Consider the following 27,351-nt stretch of genomic DNA (forward strand, 5'->3'; position numbering starts at 1 on the left):
TGCTGAACTTTACCTTCCACTTCACATAAGGAAAGGAAAGTGAAGTCCTTGTCATTGTGACATTGTGACACACACCACTGCACACAACGAAATTTGACCTCTGCATTTAACCCATCACCAAGGTGAACAGTGGGCAGCTTTGAGCGGTGCCATGCTCAGAGCACCTCAGTGGTAACTTAGCAGCTGGTGGCCTCGAAACCTTCCGGACCCAAGTCCGCTTCCTTAACCACTAAGCCACCACTGCATAAGTAACTGGATTTGCACTTAATCCACCAACACATTGCAGTTTTGCCTGATGATCATATTTTGTAAATATGATGCCCCTTGAAAGAAAATTGTTGAAGGTTGATGGAAAGTGATGCATGGCCAGAAAACCTTTAAGTCAAATGAGTTTAATGTCTTGTATTTTTTGGTGCAAAAACAGCTGGCTGTACCTCCATTTACAAGAAAACCAGGACCGTAGCAAGTTCATAGTAATTTGACAGGACACAATATAACTTCAAAAATGTTCACGTTTTATTTAGTATTAGTTAAAAGGATTCAAAGACTTGTATTTCTTCTTCCTGAGTCGACTAGTATTGCAACATCATGGAACTTCCGCAAACACCACAACCATTCTTGGGTAAACGCCTCTTTGTCGACGTTTTATACGTATGCTCGATGATGATTGGTCAATGCGGATGACGCAGTTTTCGATATATATAGAACGGCCTTCCGACACCGTTCTTCCCCTCAACCCCAGCTGTTAGTGCTGTGTGAGTGCGCGTGTGCTCCTGAGCTTGCTCGGCACACATTCTATAAAAAATAAAAATACAAAAAAAAATTCAAAATCTTAAAAAAGCCAAAAAATCATTACTTTTTTCCTCTTTGCTTTCGTAACAAGTCGGAGAAGCTGGAGCATAGACCCCGCGGACTGGACGGTAACGTAGAAGGAAAACGGCAGTTAAACGTTAACGAGAATTTGAGTCGACGTGGTTCAGAAGAAAACGTTCATGTTTAGATTTCTGTTTTAATCCCAGTGCCTCAGAGTCGAGTTACTCGTTTTAACCACATAAAAAGTCGCCGTACTGTTAAAATACGTTCGAGTTGCGGGTTAACGCCGAATTTTAGCTCGTTTTGTTGGCGCGTGTCGTCGTCGTGCTACTCTGACGCAGCAAAGTATTTTTTTTATTTAATTTTAATCCATCCAGATAACAACTAGTGTCTTTAGTCGACCACCATGAATCCTAGCGCCCCAAGTTACCCCATGGCCTCTCTGTACGTCGGAGACCTGCACCCAGATGTGACCGAGGCCATGCTGTACGAGAAGTTCAGTCCTGCCGGAGCGATTCTATCCATCCGGGTGTGTAGAGACATGATCACCAGACGCTCCCTCGGATATGCCTACGTCAATTTCCAGCAACCAGCGGATGGTCAGTATGAAATTATTTTTATACTATTTATTATTCAGTGAGAATACCGTGTGTTCAAAGACTGTGTTCAAGAAGCGGGAGCTAGCTTCCACGCTACACGTGACTGCGGCCGACATATTGTGGGGAGGATTTCCTTTGCTGAACCTCCCAGCAGTGGCGTAGCAAAAATTACAGGGCCCAGCCCACCCCTGGACCAATTTGAGGCCTTATACCCTCATATGACATCATACTAGCTGTTGTAATTGTTAAAAAAACAAATACTACAAAAGTCCATTAATCAATTTGTAATTATTATTTTTCTGATAATTTTAGATGACCCATTTGAATGAGGTTGAAGTGTTGTAGGCCCCCTTTGTCCCTGACCTGCCATTAAACTCCTATGTTTGAAGCTGTTCTGGATTAATGATAGTGTTATAGTATTTTTTTTTAGTTGATTTAAAAATGAGCCTGTTTATTTAAATTCACTTCCTTTTTTAGGGTTGGGACAAAATATCTCGATACAGAAACTTTGACCCCCCCCACAGACTCTGTCTGCATGCATATGATAAGAGCCAAAGTCTGCATTTGAACTGTTGTTTCAGGTCGGGTTACTACTGTTGAGGTAAAGGATGAGTCAGACATGTAATTCCAGTTCTTTAATACAGTTGATTTACTGTCCTGGGGTATTTCGTATGTCATAAGGTGTATGAAGGCAAAACACTGAAAAAGTGGATGGACAGATCTTAAACTTATAGTGTTTAAGTGAATTTGGAGGTTCACGATTTAACCAAAAATAATTTATTCAATACAGAGCTACTGATTACAAAACACTGAAAACATTAATGCAACTTGTGGCATTGACACAGTGACCTGTTGACAAAGAGGAAACAAAGAAACCAGAGGCACTATTTGGTATCTTTTGCTGTTTCGCTCACATTGTTATATAGCCTTTGTTACCTTTCTGGTTTGACACCACAGTTGGTGACAATATGTTACCACAACTCTTGAGTCTTTATTTTGAGGGTTTATAGGTATTTTGTGTTTTAACATGTTCGTTTGTGTTGCTTCTTGTGTTGTTTCTAGTAACAATGAGCAACAGCCGGCACAGCACACGCATTGTTTACACACGTGAGCAGCTCATGGCACTGAATAAGCGGGTAGTGCTGCCCGGAGCCAAGTATGACATCCCAATAGAGTTGCTGAGATGATGTTGTGGTAGCAGGGCTGGATCAAAAGTGCAGGAAAAAAGAAAGAACAAACTGAGCATTTAAAGAAAACGTTGACCCGCTCGGTGCAAGTTTGGACCACACCGTGGCTGCACCCAACTGTGAGGTGGTGCAGGCAGGTGTAGACACAGAATGGAGTGGTAAGATAAAAAGAGGGAGTCATCGCTACAAACTCTGCAACCCAACACAGTTGTTTTCAACTCGGGGGATTTCAATGATCATTCTGATTGGGGCGGTGGTGGCTTGATGGTTAAACTGGGGTCTGCTATTTTCCAGACGATTATTGTGGTTTTAATAGCCTGAAGTGTAGAGACCCCTACTGGAGGCGGCTAGTAACTGGACAGAAGGGAATGTCAGGCAGGTGTGGTCTTTTAAAAGTGTAAAGTTCAAAATGAGATGCCATCAGTTATCAGGCACACTAGAGGGAGCAAACGTGCTGAACTATTTCATGTAGCTTGATCTATCTGTAGTCTTCTTCTCTGAACAACTCGAACTCCTCCCCCAACACTCCACTGTGTCTAATATCCCAACCATTTCCAATTCCACTCCTGGAAAGAAACCAAAACTGTCCTTCTGTAGGCAATCCCACTTTATAACCCACATGTGACGGACTGAACTGCAGGGTCAAGAGTGAGACTGTCTGCAAAAAGGGCATGGGCACGACTGTAGTCCTTGACCCTCACTGTCATTTTAATGTTTGCAGAAAGATGATCTTCTTCCCATCTGTAATCCAATTTCACTTTTTATAAAATTAAAGGAAAAACTAACCCTAAGTTCTCCCTCTTTACAGCCGAACGTGCTTTGGACACAATGAACTTCGATGTAATCAAGGGGCAACCAGTGAGAATCATGTGGTCGCAGCGTGATCCGTCCCTGAGGAAGAGTGGTGTTGGAAACATCTTCATCAAGAACCTGGACAAGTCCATCGACAACAAGGCCCTCTTCGACACATTCTCTGCTTTCGGCAACATCCTGTCATGCAAGGTACAAAACCCTGAGTCATCCGACCTTTGTTGTTTGGTTTTGTATGATTGCCTAAAGTATTTCTGTCAACTCTTAGTTTAGTATATTACTGCATGTGTGGGGTACATATTACAGCATGTTTTTCTTTCCCTTCTAAGGTGGTTTGTGATGAAAATGGCTCTAAAGGCTATGGCTTTGTGCATTTTGAGACTCACGAGGCAGCTGAACGAGCCATTGAGAAAATGAATGGCATGTTGCTGAATGACCGAAAAGTGTAAGTGAATGATCTTTGTTTCAGTGGTTAACAGTTCAACCAGGAATAAGCAAAGAGTCTAAGGACAGAAAGACCTTGAATGTCTATAATACAGGGCCTTTGATTCTGTATTTATAATAGAAGTTAATGTCTAATATGTTAAGATCCTGACTGATTTCATATGTTGTATATTTCTTAATGGCATAAAAAACATTTTTTGTTTTGTTGAGGTTGCAGTAGATTCAAGGATTGCTGTGCTGTGTGCATCATCCTTGTATGTGAAAGTGTTAGCTAATGTTAACTAACCGTAACTAACCTAGCAGTGTTGACGAGAGAGCCCTGATTTGATGTTGTATCTTCTTTTGCTTGGTTAACATTAAATGTTTCCCTCATCCAGATTTGTTGGCCGCTTTAAGTCTCGCAAGGAGCGTGAGGCTGAGCTCGGTGCCCGAGCCAGAGAGTTCACAAACGTCTACATAAAAAACTTTGGTGAAGATATGGATGATGAGAAGCTGAGAGAGGTCTTTAGCAAATATGGTAAGTGATTGATGTTGTTTTTCAGTTTGTTTGTTTTTTATTTGGTTATATTTTTATTTGGTTCATCTTGATCATTTTCACTGAAGCCATCTGTGTTTACCAGGATCTGCCATGAGTATCCGTGTCATGATGGACGACAACGGAAAATCCCGAGGTTTTGGGTTTGTTGGTTTCGAGAGGCACGAGGACGCACAGAAGGTAAGGACAAAAATCTAGTTTTAGGCTTTTCCATTGAACGGCTCCTAAAAATCCAGTGAAAAGTTGACCTGTGCTCTACTTGCTTTAACTGTAGGCGGTGGATGAGATGAACGGGAAGGAACTGAACGGCAAACTGATCTATGTCGGTCGAGCACAGAAGAAAATTGAGCGACAGACAGAACTGAAACGCAGGTTCGAGCAAATGAAACAGGATCGCATGACCCGCTACCAGGTGACGTTGGTGTTCTGTTCTGACTTGACAAAACTGAAACAAAATATTGATCCACAAAACTGGTTTAAAAGCTAGTGTGCTTTTGACTTGTCTTCATGCTGCAGCTGTGTCAAATTCAGTGCTCTCTGTTTGGTGGGTTGCACTGGCCAAAATGGCTGCAACAGTGACTGTAGTTCATGGGCCTCACTTCTCTGCACTGTAGACCGTGGGGATAAATCTGTTCTACAGACAAAAACTCTCATTCAAACGTATGAAGGAATGTTGTTGCGTAAGATGGAAGTACGTTACTTTATTAACGCTGACCTGCTTTCATTGTTAGGGAGTCAACCTGTATGTGAAAAACCTTGATGACGGGATCGACGACGAGCGACTGCGGAAGGAATTTGCACCGTTTGGTACCATAACCAGTGCCAAGGTGATGACGGAGGGTGGACGCAGCAGGGGCTTTGGTTTTGTCTGCTTCTCCTCACCAGAGGAGGCCACCAAAGCAGTGACTGAGATGAACGGACGCATCGTGGCCACCAAGCCCCTGTACGTGGCCCTGGCCCAGAGGAAGGAGGAGCGACAGGCCCATCTGACCAACCAGTACATGCAGCGCATGGCCACCGTACGTGCAGTCCCAAACCCAGTCATAAACCCCTACCAGCCAGCCCCGCCCTCTGGATACTTCATGGCAGCCATACCTCAGGCCCAGAATCGTGCTGCTTACTACCCAGCAACGGGACAGATGGCTCCACTGCGGCCCAGTCCACGATGGGCCACTCAAGGAGTCCGGCACCAACGTGAGTGTTTCTTTACTTGTTCCCTGAGTTTTGACAATTCAAAAGTTTGTTACCAAAACAAATGGTCCAGAAATGATCAGAGATTTAGGTTCCTACTTCTACCAGATGCTAATTTATTTTTGTCTTCACAGAATTCCAGAACATGCCGGCAACTATGCGTCCCTCAGCGCCCAGACCCCAGGGCCTCAACACCATGAGACCTGCGTCTGTGCCTCGCATGATGTCAACCCAACGCATGGGTTAGTTGCCTGTACTCTGTCACTGAGTCTATCTCAGGTGTGGTCACACTCTGTGAATCACTGATGTTCATCTGTACATCCTTCTGTGGTCTTGTCCCTCCAGCCACTCAGTCCATGGGGGCCAGAACCACCAGTGCTCCCACCGCCATGTCCAACCAAGTGCGTGGAGTCCCTCAGTACAAGTACGCTCCCGGGGTCCGCAATCCTCAGCAGCACATGAGCAACCAGCCACCGGTGAACATGCAGCAGGTAGGATTTCAGCCAAATTTACGTGGCAGATTTACTCACCTTTACGTCTCCGTCTGACCCTCGATCTCTTCTGCCTCAGCCTGCTGTTCATGTTCAAGGTCAGGAGCCTCTGACTGCTTCCATGCTGGCTGCTGCTCCTCCACAGGAGCAGAAGCAGATGCTGGGTAAGATCCAGAAACTACCAGAAATCTTAAGCTGTAGTCCACTGTTTTAACACTAGTGATAATTATTGAAAAGTTAAAAAGAAAAAAAAGTTTCAACAGACAAACATTATCAAGATTTTTTTTTTTTTAAAAGCCTTTCCCCATTTTTTTTCTTTTATAATTTTTTTCCCCCACTATTTTAATAAAGAAACATTTTTATTTTGGGAGGTCACTCCTGTGGTTGGTCTGTATAGTCGGAGCCAACCTTGAAGATAATGATAATTATAACTGGTAAAGAAACCCCGCATTAATCTGATGATGGTATAATCTATGTCTAATGTAGTGTATGCCCCCCCTCCCTGCAGGTGAGCGCCTGTTCCCACTGATCCAGAACATGCATCCCAGTCTGGCAGGGAAAATCACTGGAATGCTACTGGAGATTGACAACTCAGAGCTGCTCCACATGCTGGAGTCTCCAGAGTCTCTGCGCTCCAAGGTTGGGAAAAAAAAACATCTGGTCATTTTCACAGCATTTTCTAAGACTGACGGATGAGATGGGTTTTTGTCCACCAATAACCTGAGTGTTCCTCCTAGGTCTAAAGCTGACTGGCACATCAGTGCTTTCATTTGCATCTTTAAATATGATAGCAATATTTTTTCCCAGATATCAGAGATTTAATTTGTTTCGATGAGTGGTGTTTCCCAAGGCTTATATAGTTCAACTTAAGTTACAATCTTGATTTTAAAAAATCAAGAGTTTAAAAAAAATTGTCTTAACGTTGAAATTTGGGAAAAGAATATTATTTGTGGCTTAAACAAATGTAAGTGAGACATAAGTTGTGCTCTGCTTTAAGCTTCATGATGTGAAGATTCTAACCTGAGTCAATGTTCTTAGGTGGATGAAGCTGTTGCTGTTCTCCAGGCCCACCAGGCCAAAGAAGCTGCCCAGAAGCCCGGGACAAACCCAGCTGTTGTCCCAAGTGTCTGAACCCAAGGTCAGCATTTGATTTGATCCAGTAGAATATGAGTGGTTGGCTTAATCTTTATTTTTATGTAATTATTATTTGATCTCAATCTGTGTGTGTGTTCACAGGAATGGACAACCTTGTGACGATTTTCAAAGGGGGAAAAAACGACCAAAAAAATAGAATTTTACAACAAAAAGACACAAAACAGAGTAAAAGACATTTAATTAATAAAAAAAAAATTGAAACAAGGAACCAGTCAGGCTGAACGGACCTGGCTTGCTAAATTAAAGAGAAAAAAAATAAACAAAAAAATAGAAAATGGAAAAAACTAAAAACTGCTTTATGGTGGATTTTAGAGGAGACTTGAGTTAAATGCATTCCTTTCTGCTATTTTATCCATTTTAAATGTTTGAATGCTGCGGCTGCTGAAGCCTCTTATTGTAATGACCTTTACTTTGATCTTTGCTTGCTTCAATAAAAAGGATAAAATATTACAATTGTGTGCTTGAAATGGTTTTGCAGTTAACATTAAAAGTGGGCAAAGTAAGGCTCTGGGGCCACATGTTTGTGGCTGTTATAAAGGCTCTGGGGCCACATGTTTGTGGCTCGTGGCTGTTATCTCATCCACTGTCAGAATTAAATATAGATGTTGTTTTGACTGATCAGTTGTTTGTTTTTTTTTGTCCAATTGGCTGTTATTTACATTTTTTTTTTTGAAGACTTGGAAAGATGTCGCAGCAGTGGCTGAATTGTGCTTTGTGCGTTTTTTGCTATAGTAATGCCATTATTATGCTACATGAGTTGGAGATACTACATTTCTGCATAATATTGAGGGTTTCTAAAACTATAAGAAGTTGTTTGGATTTATGTTTGTTCAGGTAGGATGCCACTGAAGGACTAGGTGAGTACACCACTGCTAAGTTACTAATTTGTACTTAGGGTTTGCATTTTTAACTGATATTACTTGAGGTAACATTTAGTTACCTTTTTACTTATTTTGTGCAAAAAAAAAAAAAAATCATGTCAGTGAATTGTGTTTCATGTTTTTATTTGTGCTTTTAGACAGAGAAGCTAAACATCAATGCTAACGGGCACAGAAACACCAGAGTCATGGCTTTAACTCAGTCCATTGCAGAGAAGACGGTGGTTTACTCTCCGTGTTCTTTTCCAAGTCATTATGGAAGGACGACGATTTAGTTGGCAATGGCGCGAGCCTGCTCTGTCAACCTCTGAAAGAAGTCTTCCATCTGGGTCTGGAGGCTTTCCATCATGGGCTGGAACTGGGCCTGAGCGTTAGCAGCCACAGTCTTCACCTGCTCCTGGATCTTAGCAGCCAGAGGCTCCAGCTGGGTTTTCTTCTCCTGCAAGAAGTTCCTGTTGATGGGCAAACGCAAAGAAAACACCAGGTTCACGCTAACATTTTTGAAGAGGTTTGAAAACCACATGAAATCTTATGACTTTTGTGTCATTTCGACTCTAGAATTAATTGGAATTCCAAACATTGTAGCAGACTGGAACCGTACTCACTCAGTCTGGGTTGCCAGTTCTGGGTTGCCAACAAGGGTTGCCATGTCCTGGGTCAGTTTAGTCCTGAAGTCCTCGAAGTACTTGACGATGTCAAGGTTGGCATCCTGTGCAAAGCTTCCTGTAAGTTTTACGGAGATAAGACAGTGTCAGTCCAGGGGTAAACTGTCTACTGATATTAATTAAAAAAAAAAAAATTAATTAAAATTAATTATTGGCGTTAAAGTCTGTGTGAGAGAGTCAAACCTTGTGCCAAGGCAAGCAGGACAACGGCGGCAATGAGGGTGAATTTCATGGCTGCTGACTGGAGGAGACCTTAAAAAAAACAGACCATGATATTATTTATACTAAAATTTAAAAAATTGTATTTGTTCTAGATAATTATACGATATTTTTTCGAAGAATTGGAATCGATCAAATGACAAGAACAAGATACGCTTCTAAGAATTGTGGTCAATGCTTCTGATCACCTGACTTCATTTAACTCCTGTCTGTTTATCAAACGCCTACACATGTGACCTTTTAACCTTTAACTGATTTCAGTCACCGAACAAATCCTGAATCAAAAACCAAAGAATTATAATTTCAGTATTTTATTCCTTGATGTTAACTTTTTTTTATTTATTCTTGCTAATTAAAACACACCTTGCACATAGTTTAGTTTTGTGGTTTTCACCAACAAAATAAAATAAGGTTAGTTAAAATAAATAATTAATAATGGAATAACTAATGTAATTAGTAGTAGTAGTAGTGATTAAATAATGTCACATTAATTTGCCTATGATATATCAACAGTGATATTAGTTTTAATAATAATAATCTGTATAATTTGTTTTATCCTAGATATGAGTTGCTGGTTAAACTCATAAAGACCCGTTGAGTGAAAGCGGACTTACCTGAACCACAGGAGAATCTGGATCTGAAGGTACCTTCCTGTGAGTCCCTCACACGTCTTATAGTCACTGCTGTGATGCAGAGCCATCGTAGTGTGAATATGATTGGTCCAGATAAAGAGGTGGAAGCCTATTGGCTGTCTTCCTTCCAGTGTGTCGGAGTGACAGTGCTGACCCTTGCTGCTCATGTTGCCACAAAGCAAAAATGAAGCAAAGTCCAACGGTGTCAGTGCTGACTGTCACAGCCAGTGAGTGTCTTATCATGTTGATTAAATAAAACACTTAATCATCACTAACAGTGATGTTGCAACAGGGATTTGGAGTATGTGGGATTCATCGAATAATCCATATTAACAGATTACATAATGGGGAACATCTCATGATGTTTTTGCTGGATTCATTTGGTTTTCTCATGGATGTTTACCATGGATGTAGAATTAGAGTACTTTAAATGTGTAAATACTGCCTCCGACTATTACATTTTCAACTGCGTTTTAATTTTTCTATATATATCTGTGTGTAGGTTTTCTCGAGGTACTATGGTTTGGTCTCAAACACACGACTAGCAAATTATCCTGATATTTCAGGTGAAAATATATTTACTTGAGATCAGAGAATTGCCAGCAGGTGGCAGTCATTTAACTGAAGGGGTTCCGAGGTAAATTGGAAGTTCTCCTGCCAACATCGTCAAAACACTGTAATAAAAGTGTTTATACAACTGACGACTTGTCCACAAGGTGTGGAAGTTAGCGGCGTAACTTAAACTACGAGGAGAATGACAGTAATAAGTTTTAAATATTTTAATTTCAACATTTAATTAGGCAGGACCACAAAAGCAACATTGTCAAAATGATGGTTCGCAGTTAAAAATTGGGACACAACTTTAAACATAAAATGAAACGATGGATAACGGAGGAATGCAACAATGTTTTAAATTCAGATCCTAAAGCAGAATGTCAGGATGTTGGCCTCATTATATCTTTAAGAAGAAATATGATTATAAATTACTACTCATCCTACAAATATGGGAAACATTTTAAATCTCCTAGGCTACATTGCTCTCTCCTAGCATGTATATCATGTAATACTGATACCATTTTATCTGAACTAGAGCAGTGTTGAGTATCTCATGAAAATTGTGCCATGACACAACCTGGACGTGGAAGGTCCAAAAGACGTGACAACTGTCTTCACAGCTGTGTTTAGGCCAACACACTCATGTTACACTTGTGTATGTGGATGTAAACCTTTCCCCTCTGATTAACATCCAACAAAAGGTTACTGTGTTACACGTCTATCTTTATGGTTGTCATTAATTGTCACCTTTACTCCTCATCCAGTCTCTAATAAACAACATAAAGTTGATAAAGATGTATTTAAATGTCAAACATAAGCAAATCCAGAGAATCAACTTCAGCTAAAAAGCTAACGAAGCAAACATATACTGTGGCTAAAAACATCGATCAGCTAACCAAACAAAAATAAAACTCAAACTCTAAAATTAGCTCCTAGATAATCCAAGAATATACAGTACAATAGCAAGGACTGTTAATTTAGACAATGAGGTAAAGAATTGGTTACTGAAAGTAACTGAAACGTAGCCACAAATGTAGAAGATGAAGTTAGAACAAAATACTGATGATTGGAAAACTCAAATAACCTCAAGTCAGCCAAGGAATTATTAACAGATAAGCAATAAACGCAGAATCCCAGATAAAAAGTAATCTGAGACGATAGCTAAATGTTCAAATATGCTAGTCTTAAAAACAAAAAGCTAGAAATTCCTTTTTTAGCTATTTCATTTTTTTCATTTAAACGAGGAAAACAGTAACACAGTTGATATACAGAGATATGATGTTGTTATGATGGAATGTTTCTCATAGTAGGAAATCCCCCAAACAACAGAGTCAAACGTTGACCGTGAAACACTGATTAGAACCAGATGAGGGAGTGCTTTAAAAACAGAGACTAGTCTTTGTGGCTGTCTGTGTGTCTGTGTCCAGAAACACTGATGCACTGGACGCAGCCGAGAAAATACTCTATTTTGTTAAAACTCAGCCTGTCACAGACACGATGGAATGGGAGGTATGTCTTGTGTGACAGAATTAGAGATGACAGTCAAGTGTGGGATCAGTGGAGAATGTCCTCTGCGTGTGTGTGTGTCAGCTACTGTGTTTAAAAGCAAGAGGACAGTCTAGAAAAGTGCCAAATATGTCGTCATTGGTTGGTGGTAAACGTCCCCTCAGACCACACATTTATCACTGCAAACATTTATTCAGTTCAGTTCAGTGCAGTGCTGGTTCTTTGACGTCAGCCATGTTCAAATTACGGCCTGCGGGCTAATTGTGGAACTTGGAGGAGCCACTGTGGCCCAGAACTTAATGATTTACATCAATCTGACCCATATGCAGGGAAGGACTTTTGCTGAGCATTTTGGCTGTTTATATTAAGCTGGCTAAACATGGCCTATTTCTGCACTTACTTTATTGTGACAAAACATCTCAAAATGATCTTTTAGCAAATCTGCTGTTTTAACTGATTTTAAATGTTTCTGTTTAAAATGTAATTTGTGATTTTCTTGGCTCACATTAATTCAAACCTGGTTTGTTTTATAGTGCCTGACTTTTAGCTGTTTCTGGACCAGTTGTAAGGGTATTTTTTTCGTATATTTATCTACCAAGTTTGTTTTGTAAAAGCTCAGTGTTCCATGTTGTCAGGGACGATGTAGTTTTGTGTTCCAGCTGTGGGAAAAGATGGACCTTGAGTCTTTACTCATCCTGACGTGACTTCTGTTGACGTTGGCTGTTATCTATCTCCGGTGTTATAAACTTGAACTATTTTGTTGCACTTAAAAACAACCGTGGGCAGGATTTCCACACTGGCGAAAAACCTCTTCTAATATACAGGCACCTGGGAAACCTAAGAAAAATAACCATTTTGCACAACAACAATATTTTCTTTAACATTTACACAATACAGTACAGTTACAATCAAACAAGTGAGACTTAAATAAATAATTGAATAAAAAAAACCCATCAAATTATCTTGGTTCAAAAGTCTGAGGTAATAAACATAAACCAGTGAAGCTGGAGGATCAACTGACATGAGAGTATGCCCTCCAGTGAGCAAAAGGTTCAATTACAACAACATGAGCATGATAATTAAGCCTTATTTGTTTGTTTTGGTATAAAATCATATAGGTTATATACGTTTATCAACACATTGTTTCTAGTTTACTCACAGACCTTACCCAAGGCTCCAGATTGTTTTTAAACCCCAGCTTTACATTTAAGTAGTCAAGAACCACACACAGACAAGGAGAACATCTGAACATTTCACCATAGACTATTTGATTTAAATTATTTTGTCAAATTAAAGAATTCCACATGAGAGGAAAGGCTTTTCAGAAAACTTCAAATCAAATGCTCCCCAGTTCTTCTTCCGAACTTCCATGGCATGATCCCAGACCACAGAAAGAATGAAAAATGACAAGAGGGCCAGGAGTCATAAAAAGTCCAAGAAAACACAAGGAGAGGAGGTGCCATTTCCTTACCCAAGTATTCAACAAGATGGTAGTCTACATCTTTTTTAAGAAAAGAAAAAGAAAAAAAACATTACAGTCAATATTGTTTTGTGAATTTTTCTCTTTTTTGTTGTTCTTTCTCTCGGGTAAAGTGAATTGTTCTTCCAAGTTGTAACCACATGCCTCAGGCTGCAGCTGTGAAGCCACACTGTAGTTGTTCTCCGTTGGTGCCAGTGGAGAACAGAGGAGACCAGAAGAGGCTCAAATTTCTGGGTTTGATATTTCACTGACTCCCCACTGCTGCCTTTATGCACAAAGCAAAAAGTGGGAAATGAAAAGCATAACAATGCGATACTCGTAACCTTCACGAATTATTCACGATAAAGTCAGCAGCAGTATGTTTTCCCCATTTAACCTAGTTATGTCTTAAAATATCCCTAAAGTTTGCGATATAAATATGAGACAAATAGGTGACTAAGTCTTGATTCAAGTCAAACAAGAAGCAAAAAGTTGAACAGAAATAGCTGATAGTCAAAAAAATATAAAACATTTACACAAGTTAACATAAATTGACAAAAACCGATTAGTGCCAATTGTAACATACACAACGGAGTTTGTGTATATTCCGTAGCAGAAAACCTCGAACTAAACATAGCAAGTTTTAATTGATAAATATTCTTAATTGTCAGTAATTATATTGAGGAATATGTTTCTGCGGGGCCTCAAAATGGCCGCATATGGGGAAAAGACAGGCTGTAAAACAATACTTACTGTGCCCTAAAAAAACAACCACAAATACTTTAAATTGAGGATAGAATCGTTGAAAAGTCTGTAATATGTTTTAATGTTCACACCAGCCAATACAATTCAAATATTAAATATTTCAGATAAATCAGAACAGCGGGATTATATCGATGCAATTTCATGATCTGCTTAGTGGTAGCCGAAAAATACGAATAGTTCGTGAACGCCTCATTTGAGTGACAGCGATTCAGTCTAATCCGGAGAAGGAGGTGAGGATGCAGAGGAACCGTGTGATGTGTTGGAGCTACGTCGGCTTTAACTTCATCCACTTCGGCAGTGATTGACTTAAACCCTGCTAAAACCTCTTACTTCAGCAGCTTGCAGTCATCGAGCCTCTGCCTCAAACCGTCACCTTAACAGCTTCACATTCGCCGCTTTCCGAAGACGTTACGTGAGGACAATGGAATCTAACCTTCTCCCGGACAGTATCCGCCCTCAGCGACTGCAGCCAGGTATCAGCTTCGGTTCTGGAACTACTGGAACCCTGCGCTCCTCTTCCCTGCGGCCCGGGGTGACAGTGCCTATCGCTCCGTTGCTGTCCTCCCCGGCTTCTTTATCCCTGTCGTCCGGGCCTCCTCCTCCGCCTCCGCCGCTGCAGCTCCACAGCCTGTACGGCGGTGTAATGGCTGGACTTGGAGCCGGGCTAGGACCGGGGGCCGCCGGCCACTGCAACCCGGGAAACCCGGCGGTGTTGAAGGAGGCAGTGGAGGCTGTGGTCCGGAGTTTCGCCAAACATACACAAGGCTACGGCAGAGGTAATTCGTCCAATTTATGAAAAAGAAAAGCTACAGACTAAAATAACAAAGACTGTATTTAAAACTGATTTTTGTTTTATATATAAACAGAAGAAAATGAAAGATGTTACAAACAGAAAACACGTAAAAACCCATTTTTTACCATGTAAAAGCATTATTTTCACAGTTCACAGTTTTCATATAAGGTATTTACACTACTACCGGTTTGACATTTTTACGAAAACAATTATGAGCTCAGACCAAAACACAATAAACATTAAACTAACTATTCACCTATAGCACAGGCGTTTACACTTTAAACACAATTATTTCAAAATAGTGACATTCTTCAGACTAAACTATGTTTTGGACTTAACTTTTACGACTTAAACTAAGGCAGTAATTATGTGTCATCCTATGTGCACTTGATTGTTGTCTGGATACAGTTCCTATGCAAAGAGCTATAAAAGGAATAGTTGGGAGCCAAGTGTCACAAAAGCAGAAGTTTAGTAAAAAATGTTGAAATTATTACAACAAAATAAGGACTGGGTGAACAAAAACAACATAAATCTTTCAGAAGCAAACAGTGAATAACTTTCAACAGAGAACAAAGTGGTAAAAATAATACCCTGAAGGCACAAATAAATCTTTCCAAACAGAATAAAATGAAATCAAAAAGCTTCATGTTTTCCCAAACATGAACACAATTATTTAAAAAATGGCAAACATGTCATCATCGTGTCAAAGATGCTAAAAAATGGCTAGTAGAAGAAGTTGAAGAGGAGTTAGCATCAAGGGTAGCTTAAAGTTAGCCCAGAGATAGTTAGACAATTTACGTAATTTTTGTAATTATTGAACCTAGTATAGTCAGTATTAGGATTAGCATGTGTGTACAAAAACTTGACCTGGGAGTATGTTGTGTATTTTGTCGTATCCCTGTTTCCCTCATATGGTATCATATTAATGGTTATATGACCTTAAATGCTTAAATCACAGTGTCTTCAGTCTTTCTTGTTTATTAATGAATGCACATTGGCAGGGCGCATAAAACTAAAACTAAACTCAGACCCCAACGCTGCATTGATGTCGACAGTAGGAGCTAATATAAGTGTTACTGTCTGGTGCTAATAGGATTTATTACCAAAAGATTGTCCCTGTGTGCTCAGACCAACAGCCTGTTTTTCTCTTTATCCCATTAAAGCCGCTCGACACTGTCAACACTGGCCCCAGATTTGAGATGGGAAGGATTTTAATCTTAAAGTTACTCCAGTTTTGTGGAGGGAGAGAGATCATTATTATCATCAAAAAACTAAAACATCTGTTACAGATTTCTTTTTTTAAAATGGCCCCTTCACTATGAAAGAGATTTAACAAGGATTTGTCTAACATATGAAAATCAAATAGACTACAGTTAAATGTGGAAATAATTTGGGGCAAATTCGTGTTCTACTGAACTATTTTGTGCTTGATGAAAAAGTGGGTTGTGACTGTAGGACTAAAGCATGTGTCCTGAGGCCTGATCATTTGAGAACCACTGTCATTAATCTTCCCTTGTTTCCTGACTCCTACCTCTGCTGAGGAAATGCTCAAAAAGTGATAAAATTAGGCCAGAATGCATCATCTTGTCACAACCAGGAACGCTCTCAGTACATGTGGCTCCAGCCCAAGCGCAGCAGAAACTTAAAAACAACTGCTACTGATCAGATTCCAGACTCTGCGTGAAACAAACAAGAGTCGTGTCTGTGTGTAAAGACTCCGGCGGGAGAAGCTGAGGAGGTACAGACGTGAGAAAGACCAGGGTAATGTTGGCTGCGCTCATAACACCTCCCCTCGAGCTGAGACTAAAAATAATTATTTATGTCTGTTGCAAATCTGCCTCCTTCTCTCTGTTGTTATTTCCTCTTGGAGGACGAAATGATAACTCTCCCCTGCGAGCACATTAAGTGTCAGTGCGAGGGCGTGTTCCTTTAAGCACAGAGCAGCTCTAGCCCAGAGGTGATGCAGTATTTCCTTTAGGCAGCCACATAAATATTTTCAGGAAAATCCCCTGGCATCCTTTAACTGACCCTCATCACTCCCTCCTCTACTCCCCCCTCTTACTTCCATCTTTGTGTTTCAGGGAGGATGTTGTAGAAAACGGGCAGGAACTAATGACACTCTGAGTGGAAACTGATCACAAAACACATTTAGCTTCTCGTCACACTAACGACTTCTTGTTGTAATGATAAGAAAAAAGGGTGGTTGATAGTAAATCAGTGTCTGACAGCTCATTTACATCTGCTCCCTGTAGTAAACGTGGTGGAAGCGTTGCAGGAGTTTTGGCAGATGAAGCTGAGCAGAGGGGCCGATCTGCGTAATGGAGCTCTGGTTGTTTATGAAATGGTGCCGTCCAACAGCCCGCCATATGTTTGCTACGTGAGTCTTCCAGGAGGCAGCTGCTTCGGAAGTTTCCAGGTACATTCTCAGCATCTGCACAGTCTTCGTTCTGTTTGGATTGACAACAACAACGGATTATTTCTCTCCGCTGCTGCACAATAATCTGTCCTCGGATGTGCCAAACAAATTCAGACGCATGTTTAAATTGTTGTTGAGTTCATGATATGCTAAAGCACAGCCGTCAAAGTCAGGCCCAGGGGCCCACAGTGTAATTATATTTAGCCTGTGAGAGGAAATCAAATGTGAACTAGATTTGTAGTTCTAACGATGTATGCGCTATGTTATAGCACATACATTTTTGTCCTGTGAAAAAATGAGATTTACGTTAAAAAGGAACTTTTTATTTCAAATTTAATTTCTCATGTGTTTATAATATTAAGCTTAATTAATACATTAAGTTTGTTTCCATATGAAAACATTTTATATTACATTTCTGGAGAGAAGGGAAAACATACACAATTGCCATCATTTTTTTTCAATAAATGTTAGCCCGTCAATTTCATTCATATACCTTTATCAGTCTTGATTGAAACTGAACCAAAATATCAATATGTTATCAATAACTTGTGAAATGCATTTAAACATCTCAGTCTGAAATTACAGCTAAAGAAAAACTATTTAAAACCACTGGCCAAGCATGTGTGCAACAAGCTTGATTGCTTTTGGACCGTGAATGTCGGTTGCTCAAATTTCAAAAATAATCTTTTTAGAGTTTGTGTTGAAACGCTGTTGCTCTGTGGCTCTGAAAATATGAACTGTTGCTGCCAGAATGAAACAGAGCAGATAGATGCTTTACTCCTCTGCTGCCAAGAGGGTTTTACAAATGATGGAAATCACACAAGACCAAAGGGATTCATGGAGAAATACCTCTGGTACAATCAGCGGTCTGACAACACCAAACAACCAGCTGCAGTGTTTAGGTCACAGTTTGAAGTAATCATGGAGGTGGTGGACTGGAGACGACAGTTGTTAAATCCAAACTCATGACATGAACATCATCTCTCACGTCTGTTTATCTGTAATCATAATAACATGTCCTTCTCCTCCTTCTCCTCCTCCTCCTCCTCCTCCTCCTCCTCGTCCTGCTCTTTATGTTTCACAGTTCTGTCCCACAAAGGCAGAGGCGAGACGCAGCGCTGCCAAGATCGCCCTCATGAACTCTGTCTTCAATGAACATCCCTCCCGCCGCATCACAGACGACTTCATTGAGAAGAGCGTGAACGAGGCCCTGGCCTCCTTTAATGTGAGCCATTATAAACTGCTCAGAGATGTGTGTTCTCTTATGTGGCTGTTAGTCATTAACCCACGCTGACACCCCCACTAACTGGGTTGATGTAAATTAAATAAGTGTGTTGGTGTTTTCCAACTGTTCTCGTGATAAAGGAACAAAGTGGATTCAGAAAACTTGAGCTTTGAGAGGGAAGGATTCAACCCAATGTTCTAACACAGGGGTCCTGCATGATTTTCACAGCAAGGACCCCCACACTGAATGAAGAGATTTATTATAGTATAAAATTGTGTTTTATATTAAACTGGGCCTATTGCCTTATGCACTGGATTTATATATTATATATCCCTGGAGGTTTTGGAGTTCGTGGTTTTTTTTTTAATCTTGTTTGGCTCCAGTTCCTCCCCAAGGGGGGGGGGCAGAAATTCAATTGGAAACCAATGTATTAAAGTGTTAATACCTGCTTGTTCCTGTGAACTGTTTCTCACAGTAGGGGTGTGTCTTTGTATGTGTACATGTCGTCAGTTATTAGTTATGGTTAAATTATGCTCTTTACATCCTAAATGTTATTACACTTAAATTATTATCCCTTTTTTAACCTCTTTCTCCAGGTCGGCAGTTTTCATATGTAATCAGAAACTTTAATACATAACAACATGTACTGAACACTCACTACAGTACTTTGTCTCTTTTCACACTAACAGGGAAACAGGGAGGAGGCCGACAATCCCAACACAGGAATCGGAGCATTTCGCTTTATGCTGGAGTCCAACAAGGGAAAATCGATGCTGGAGTTTCAGGTGCATAAAATCAGGAATGTCTGTTTCCTGTTAAGTAGCATTTTATGTCCCACAGATGAGGCACGAGCGTAGTCTGGAAACAACAGCTGCACGCTCTACACTCACATGCTGCCGCTGAACACTTTTCATCTGAAGGACTAGTATAAATCCAAACCTTTTTATAAGTTGTAGATGTGTTTTTTTGTCCATTGGTAAATATATAATCATTCACTCTTTAAGCTGCTCCTGGACTTGGTGTGTTTTTTGTTTTGTTTTTTCATTCCAAGCTCGAAGTTTTTTTACCCAATTTCCGTGTGGAAAGTAAATTTCTCAGGGCATGCATGCTTGGAATAATTAAATTACTAAAAGCTGAAGTGCTCAGAGGAGACTTTGGCCTCACATGTTCTGCTGACTCCTCTGTGTTTGTGCCTTCAGGAGCTGATGACTGTGTTTCAGCTCCTGCACTGGAACGGAAGCCTCAAAGCCATGAGAGAGCGACAGTGTTCCCGACAGGTAGTGATCCAGAGTCCAGCCCGTCCCACACATCACACATGGGTTCAATTATAGAAGTACAGTAGTGGTTTTCACTGGGGTAATTATGTGACAGCCCAAACAGGCATTTTGCTCCTTTGCACTGTCTGAGCAGCCAGCAGTGGCGAAACCTGAAAATGAGATCAGGAATAAATCCTAACAAGCCTTAAAGAAGGATTAGATTTAGTTAATCCATGGAGTTTTCCTAGACTGAATCTGGTCTACATTTGAGAGAAAGGTACATGTAAACAACACTTCTCAAAGGTTGTAACTGTGACATCATAGAATAAGGTTAAAAAAAAAATATATATATATAAATATATTATTCTTTATAAGAAATGTTGTTCAAAAAACATGAATTGTTTTAAATTGTTTTTGTTTCTTTTGTAGGAGGTGCTGGCTCACTACTCCCACCGGGCTCTGGACGACGACATGCGCACTCAGATGGCGGCCGACTGGGTGAACAGAGAACAGAGCATAGCCAGCACGATCGCCCAGGAGCTGGCCTCCACCGAGCGAGAACTGGAGGATGCCAGGCTGGCGGGCAGAGAACTGCGTTTTTACAAAGAGAAGAAAGACATCCTGATGCTGGCTGTGGGTCAGCTGAACGCAGCCAACACTGCCACGCTGCCCTCACACTAAACCATGGTTTGCAGGATTCCTGGTAACAGTGTTGAACTCTTCAGAGATACGTATGAGGCTTCTGGTTTTTCTTCTATTTTCTTTTGTGTTATTATGTTTACATAATCAGCTCCTGGTTTCACGGTATGTACATGCATCCATATTAGAAACTCTTTTAACGCTGTATCATTTACCTCTGTGCCTAGTGATTACAGGAAAAAAAATTGCTTTTTTTAAAAGAAAACCTTTGATATAAAATAGCTGTAAACTTGCCTGTAAAGTTCATCACTATCCTGAAACTTGGCATTTAAAATAATCGTTTATGACATGAGTTCAAGAAATCAGCAGAATTTTGTCACATGGTAGGGCCGTCACTTTTCATCTAGAGTTAAAATACCAGCTGAACTGTGGGTTTAAAGGTCAAATTTGAAAGTTAAAAGGCTGTTTGATTTAGCCTCGCAGTGAATTTCCTCTTAATGTGACAAAAAAAAAAAAATAGCATGGTGCCAAAAATGGTTTGTCACATGCTGCTGCTCTATACCAGGTGCACTTCTCTGCACTTCTTCATAGACGACTAACATGGAACCCCTCAAAGGCTAATGCTGAGAATACTCACATTTACTGATGTTGTCAGGTTAACATGGGAGATGATAAAAGACAACTTGTGATATCTTCACATTACAGAGAGTTTTTGCTCTTCTCATCCGTGAGTTTGTATTAGAATACAGTGCCATTACTCTCAGGTCTCCAACAGCAGGTTGATTCAGTTTCTGCATGTTACGGCTTTTGAAAACTATTTAAGCATCTTTGTATTAATGCTGGCCATGAAACGTGCTGAATGTATAATGTCTCATCTAAAGGACCTGTATGAGAGGCTGGAAGTCCTCTGATCAGTCTGTGTTGGTCATGTGCATCATGTGGCTGGGTGAGAATCTCACCGTAAAACCGCTAAATTGCCAAAAAGCCACAAATGAGCTGAGGAATCTGAGATTAATTTCAAGTTTGGCTTTTCAAACCCAGATGATTCATGATATCAGTGAGTCATGTATGAGTCACTGTTGTGAAAACAAAGCAGCGTTTGTGTTTTGTTTTTTTAGATCCATGAAAGTAGTGCTTTGTGTCTCAGCAGTGCTGGCGTTCATCTTGCACTCACCACCTTCCCAGTGTTTCTGGGTCAAAGGACCTGATTTCTAACTAAATGCAATATCCTTTAATTTTCCAGTCTTTTAAGTGTTAAAACATTTTTTTTATGACACTGTTAAAATGAAAGTGTTCCGCAAAGTAGCCTCTACCAGACACTCAAAGATTTGTTGAGAGGAACATGGGCAGGGAGTTAAACAGCAGGAGGGCTTGTGCTGCTGGTTGACTTTGGAGAGCCCATACTGATTAAAGTAAATTTACGGAGACTACTAATAAAAATCAAAAAGAGGCAGGAATGTGGAAGGATTGAAGCCAGAGCAGTTTTAATTTTCTGGTTCTGCATTTCCTCTGTGCAGTCGTTGTGCCTTTATAAAACTAGAAGCAGGCTGTGGTTTGACTCATTAGACCAGATCCAGATGTTGTCTTAAAGAGATGCTAATCTGCTCTAGAGCTTTTTTTCTGCCATGTAATGTGTGGATTTTTATGTAGATATTATGTGGATAACATGCAATATACCTTTTAATATGAAGGACTTGTTACATTTTATTACCTTTGGAATACATTTGTAGCCATCACATATTGTCTTGTTGGTACTCGGCTTCAGTAGAACATGTTTAACAGAAAAAAGTCTTAGTCCGTCTCTGATTTATCTCTCACTCCGGCACTATTGTTTGTTGTTTTTTTTACTTTCTCACTGTCTGAAATACAGCCCTAAACCATGAAAGAGTCCCTCCTCCCTCAATGTTTTATCAAAAAGCACAAACAGTCATTGTTGTGTTTCTTTCCTGTAGTACTGACACATTCAAACTGATTTTATTTTTATTCAACCTCAATCTTCAGTCCAATCTTTGTGTTTTTTATTTTTTGTTGCTTCAATTTAAAAAAAAATGGCTGCAACTTTTCTTCTTAGACCAGTTCTGATTTTCACATTTTCAGTAGCTTTAGTACCTCATTTTATACCTTTAAAGTAATGCATGTTTAGAAGTGTTTGCAATGTAACGCATTTCCAAAGACGTATCTGTGTATTATTACCATTACTATTTGTACCTCTGTTTCAGTGGCAGAAGGTAAAGGATGGGATAAAACACAAAGAAAAAAGTTGGCCACAGACTTATTCAAACCACAGTAAACAATCATTTTCTGACCTCACAGATGTGTAGTCTGAACTCACCGTCAATTTTTTTTAACCTCTGATTGGCTCAAGTCCTATTTGATGTCATTACATTGTCAGTGAATCGTTTAAAGTCAAACAAAGTCAAATTACAAACTAGTGCTGCAAATAAATACCAAGGATTATTTCAATGGTTGCGGTTAATTGAGTAACCTTCTGATTTTTTATTTTGTTTTTTTTTACTTTTTGTGTGTGACTTTGTTTTAATACAATGTCTGCAGTTTTTTTTTTACTATTGATAAAGGATGTTTCTTTTGTGATTATTATGAGTGAAGGCTTTATATTTTGGTATATTTTTTATATAAAAACCAATGTGGGCTCTTTTTATCATTTTGAGTCTTGATGCATGCTGTGTTTTTAAGTTCTGATTTTTTTACATGTTGCATATTTGATACAGTATTGTTTTTATGTGTTTCTGAAGACCTGTCATTGTTTGTATTTTCTATGAACATTTTGTATTTCATGTTTATACAGTACCTTTAGTAGATTTATATTATGTAATAAAAAAATGATAGTAATCTTGTAAAGTCTTGCTGTTATGCTTTCCTTTGAAATATCAGCCATCAACAAAAAAGAGGTGAAGAACAGAGTGGAGGCAATGTATGGTGGGTGGAGATGAGCATCAGGGTAAAGTATGACAACGGAAAAAAAATGCAGTAATGAGAGATTTAGAATCCATGTAAATGTGAGTATATTAGAAGGAAAGCTTAGGATGAGAAGTCTCAAGATGAATTTGTGGAGGCGAGGGTTAGATGGTTTATATGTGTGCTGAGGAGAGATGGGAATTAAATAAGACAAAGGATGTTAGAGATGGAGCTGCCCTAGAGGAAAAGAACAGGAAGAACGCAGACAGGATTTATGGACGTTGTTAAGGACTATGTGAAAGTTGTTGGTGTAACAGCATAGGAGGCCAGGAATGGGTGGAGTCTTTTTTTCATTGTCAAAACGTACTATCTGAGAACCAAATGGATTCCGTGTTATAACCAAATTAAATTTGCACAACTTGAAATCCCTCCAGTGAAGTTTCTCAGCCAAAACAACAACCACACACAAACAGCTTGATCAGAACTTAGGAACAAAGAAATGCAACAGATGGAGTCGCCCCCACTGCATGATCTCAGCTCCATGAAACAAGTGTGGGCTTCACGTGGTCATATGAAACTGCCTACATTCCAGAAAATTGAGTCTTTGGAAATTTACTTTTTGAAATAGTAAGACAAGGTAATTTTATTTCTGTTTTACAAGCAAATTAAATAGCATTTGAGCTAAAGGCAAATAATTGAAATCTACATTGAATAATCATTGGACACTATGTTCTATGTTTTTATTTTATTTTATTTTATTTTATTTTATTTTTTTTTATTTTATTTTATTTTATTTTATTTTTTTTTATTTTATTTTATTTTATTTTATTTTTTTTTATTTTATTTTATTTTTTTTTATTTTATTTTATTTTATTATTTTACTTCCGGTACGCCACACCGGAAGAGGTTGGACTTACGTATTCAACACGCTTGTCTTCCGTTGTTCATTCAACATGGCAGCGGGACCAATTTCTGAAAGAAACCAAGGTAATTTCAGCATTAAGATGAATCACATTGTGTTTTTGTTTGGAGTATTTCATTCGGTAATATGTACTGTTAGATTATATCGTGTCACTCTTAGTTTAAAACGTCTTGCTTATTAGCAATTATGGGTAATATTTCGGTAAGAACCGCGAAAGTGTTTCGTCTCTGCTAGCTAAGCTACCGGCTAAGTTAGTGTTTCACTCTACTTCTCATAGTCAAATTAACTTCTCAACAGTTACTGCTATACTTTGTGTATATTCTGTGCAGTTTATCTGTTGTGTGTATATTATATATTATTATATTATTGTGTGTATGTATATTACTAACGACCGTGTGTCCTTAGTAGTATACAGTACCACTTTTACCTCTTTGTTGTCATTCATGTATTATGTGATATGTGTTACTGCTGTCATAATGTAATAATGTTACGTTGTCTCTGGAGCTATTTGCGTTGTCTGTTTATTTGTGTTTATTGTGTTGTATAAAAGAGTTGATACTCAAGTTGACACAGTACTAATGATTCCTCAAGTAAATGTAAAACTTAAACAATATATGTATCACCTGTTGGTATTTTATGGTAAAATTAACTACATCATAATTATATAATTGTTTCAGACGCCACAGTGTATGTTGGCGGCTTGGATGAAAAAGTATCAGAGCCACTACTATGGGAGCTTTTCCTTCAGGCGGGTCCTGTGGTCAACACACACATGCCCAAAGACAGGGTCACAGGCCAACATCAAGGTAAGTTTGTTTGTTTTGTTTTTTTAATTTCATGCCACATTAACCTATCATTGATTGCATCATTTCACTGAGGAAAAACATCTCTATTTGTATTTCCCTAGTCCTCAGCATTTCCCTGCTAATCATGATTCTGTCTCATTCCTTATCTTCTAGGTTATGGATTTGTGGAGTTCCTTAGTGAAGAGGATGCCGATTATGCCATCAAAATTATGAATATGATAAAGCTCTATGGTAAACCTATCAGAGTTAACAAAGCCTCAGCACACAACAAAAACTTGGACGTGGGTGCCAACATCTTCATTGGTAACCTCGATCCAGAAATTGACGAGAAACTGCTCTATGACACGTTCAGTGCTTTCGGCGTCATCCTCCAGACGCCAAAGATCATGCGAGATCCAGACACGGGCAACTCTAAGGGTTATGCTTTCATCAATTTTGCCAGTTTCGATGCTTCAGATGCTGCCATTGAGGCCATGAATGGTCAATACCTCTGCAACAGGCCAATCACTGTGTCGTACGCTTTTAAGAAGGATTCTAAAGGTGAGCGACACGGCTCTGCTGCAGAGCGCCTCCTGGCTGCACAGAACCCTCTCTCGCAGGCCGACAGACCTCACCAGCTTTTTGCGGATGCTCCTCCACCTCCATCTGCTCCTACACCAGTGCTGACTTCGATGGGAGCTGGGATGCCTATGCCTGGCATGGGAGGTAATGACATAAAGCTTCATCCGTAAAATGTGACTCTGGGTAAAAATATTACATATGCTTTCAGGCAAAATGTATGATGTGTTGGCTATGTGTCTTTGAAAGTCTTGATCTTGTTGTGCTTTTGTAACTTTTGTGATTTTCTTACTGTGACTTCTGCACTGCAGAAGAACAAAAGTATAGTAACAGAGTTTGTCAATGTCACATCTTTCTCTGTAGGCATGCCACCACCTGGGGCTTTCCCCCCTGTTCCTCCTCCTGGATCGATGCCTCCTACAATGCCTCCGTCCATGACTATGCCTCCATCTGCAGGAGGCCCACAGGGAGGTGGGCACCCTCCAGGACCTCCACCCTTCCCCCCAGGCAACATGCATCCAGGTATGTCTTTTGGTAATTTTTGGTAGTTTTTTATTTATTGAATCAGCATGGTTATAATGACATCTGAGGACAGTTTGAGCAATCTGTGGGCTTTATTTTCTAACTCCATTTGTCATTTGTCTCCATTAAAGCAGTAAAACAAAAAACTTGTGTATCATTACATTTGTCTTTGCATATGTATAGACCTTAGCACTTTATTTTTGGGGTCTTTCCCGGTCAAAAAACACACTGCCTCTGACTTACTCTATTCCTAATGTGGCACAGGTATGCCCCAGATGTCCATGCATCCTCCTGCTCCACCAGGCATGGTTCCTCCACCTCCTGCTCCTCCAGGTTCAAGTCAGCCAAGGGCACCACCTCCTCCTGGCATGCCACCACCCCCACCTATGGGTATGCCACCGCGAGCCCCATATGGACATCCAGTGGGTAAGTACTGTAGCTCTTTGATGAGAAAATGGTAAAGAAGTCAAATTTACTTTAAGTTACTCAATGGGGAAAATTAATTTATATTATAATTAAAATACCATGTATTTTTTTATATCTGTTTTATCTACTAATTTATGATGTTGTCAGATACTTCTGACTATGCAAAAACTGATTTATAGAGGTATTTGAAGTGTTATTATATATTTTAGTGTCACATAATTTGATAAAGGTTCAAACAACAACAACTGTATAAGTTAACAGTTGGTTTTTAAGCTGTTGGACCAAATAAAGTCAGTGTCTAAGGGTGTGCTCACACATGTCATTTTTGGATTAGTTAATAAGAATCCCATTCAGTTTCTATGACAATGTGCTTCACATAAACATGGGGGGGGGGGGGAAGCTGCCGATCACACCTGGTTTTAGAATCACTTCCTCACAGCCCTGTGTGCATACAGCATTTTTAGAAATGGTTTTGAGTACACTGTATGTGTGCCTGTGTTCTATTTTTTTCTGTCATTGATATACCAAGGCTTTAAAGTGGTGGAAATGTATGTAAATTGAAATTGTTGTTACCCTCAGGTCCACCAGTGCCTCCAGGTATGAGAGGCCCACCGCCTCCTATGCCTCCTCCAGGTTATGGGGCTGCTCCCCCCCGTCCACCTCCGTTTGGCCTCCAGAGAGGACCTCCGATGCCACCAAGACCTCCTACACCTGGGGCTCCACCACCACCCCGTGTTCCGTTGAGAGCACCAATGCCACCATAATCCATCCCATTTTCTAAACCAGTTGCGCTCTTTATTTTAACACCGTTTCTCAAATTGTCATTGTGAAAATTCCTTTTTGTATTTTTTTTGGGGGTATGTACAGAAAAAAGGAGAAAACGTGAATAAAGTTTTTAGTAGAAATCTGTCTTTTTTTTCTCTCATAGTATAGGATGAAAACGTTTCTGACTCTATTTTTTATAATTA

The 27,351-nt window shown here is 39.8% G+C and overlaps 4 protein-coding genes and 1 non-coding gene across 5 annotated transcripts; 4 read left to right on the top strand and 1 right to left on the bottom strand.

The window, feature by feature from the left end:
- Positions 1-721: 721 nt before the first annotated feature.
- LOC103394269 (polyadenylate-binding protein 1-like) lies at positions 722-7,675 on the top strand. Its single transcript, XM_008331499.3, has 13 exons — positions 722-1,412; positions 3,408-3,601; positions 3,739-3,854; positions 4,231-4,370; positions 4,474-4,568; positions 4,663-4,800; positions 5,120-5,582; positions 5,714-5,821; positions 5,925-6,070; positions 6,150-6,234; positions 6,579-6,709; positions 7,109-7,208; positions 7,307-7,675. Exons 1-12 carry the CDS (start codon positions 1,220-1,222, stop codon positions 7,199-7,201), a joined length of 1,902 nt encoding a protein of 633 aa, XP_008329721.1. The 5' UTR covers positions 722-1,219; the 3' UTR covers positions 7,202-7,208; positions 7,307-7,675.
- Positions 4,900-5,034, top strand: LOC112488573 (small nucleolar RNA SNORA5). Its single transcript, XR_003052791.1, has one exon. It is a non-coding gene; the product is annotated as a small nucleolar RNA SNORA5 (small nucleolar RNA).
- A 537-nt stretch (positions 7,676-8,212) lies between the features above and the next one.
- Positions 8,213-9,691, bottom strand: LOC103394268 (type-4 ice-structuring protein LS-12-like). The gene is made up of 4 exons (XM_008331498.2): positions 9,602-9,691; positions 8,952-9,020; positions 8,709-8,826; positions 8,213-8,555 (listed from the first exon to the last, which is right to left on the bottom strand). The coding sequence occupies exons 2-4, from the start codon at positions 8,998-9,000 to the stop codon at positions 8,375-8,377; spliced, it is 348 nt and encodes a 115-aa protein (XP_008329720.1). The 5' UTR covers positions 9,001-9,020; positions 9,602-9,691; the 3' UTR covers positions 8,213-8,374.
- Positions 9,692-9,826: 135 nt separating this feature from the next.
- lix1l (limb and CNS expressed 1 like) lies at positions 9,827-22,481 on the top strand. The gene is made up of 6 exons (XM_008331496.3): positions 9,827-14,680; positions 16,950-17,113; positions 18,198-18,338; positions 19,028-19,123; positions 19,538-19,615; positions 20,024-22,481. Exons 1-6 carry the CDS (start codon positions 14,326-14,328, stop codon positions 20,273-20,275), a joined length of 1,086 nt encoding a protein of 361 aa, XP_008329718.1. The 5' UTR covers positions 9,827-14,325; the 3' UTR covers positions 20,276-22,481.
- Positions 22,482-24,048: 1,567 nt separating this feature from the next.
- Positions 24,049-27,289, top strand: sf3b4 (splicing factor 3b, subunit 4). Its single transcript, XM_008331495.3, has 6 exons — positions 24,049-24,136; positions 24,749-24,877; positions 25,031-25,582; positions 25,799-25,957; positions 26,222-26,383; positions 26,963-27,289. The coding sequence occupies exons 1-6, from the start codon at positions 24,103-24,105 to the stop codon at positions 27,145-27,147; spliced, it is 1,221 nt and encodes a 406-aa protein (XP_008329717.1). The 5' UTR covers positions 24,049-24,102; the 3' UTR covers positions 27,148-27,289.
- Positions 27,290-27,351: the final 62 nt, after the last annotated feature.

Source organism: Cynoglossus semilaevis, chromosome 18 (genome assembly GCF_000523025.1).
Source record: "Cynoglossus semilaevis isolate Cse_v1.0 chromosome 18, Cse_v1.0, whole genome shotgun sequence".
Classification (NCBI taxonomy): Eukaryota; Metazoa; Chordata; class Actinopteri; order Pleuronectiformes; family Cynoglossidae; genus Cynoglossus; species Cynoglossus semilaevis.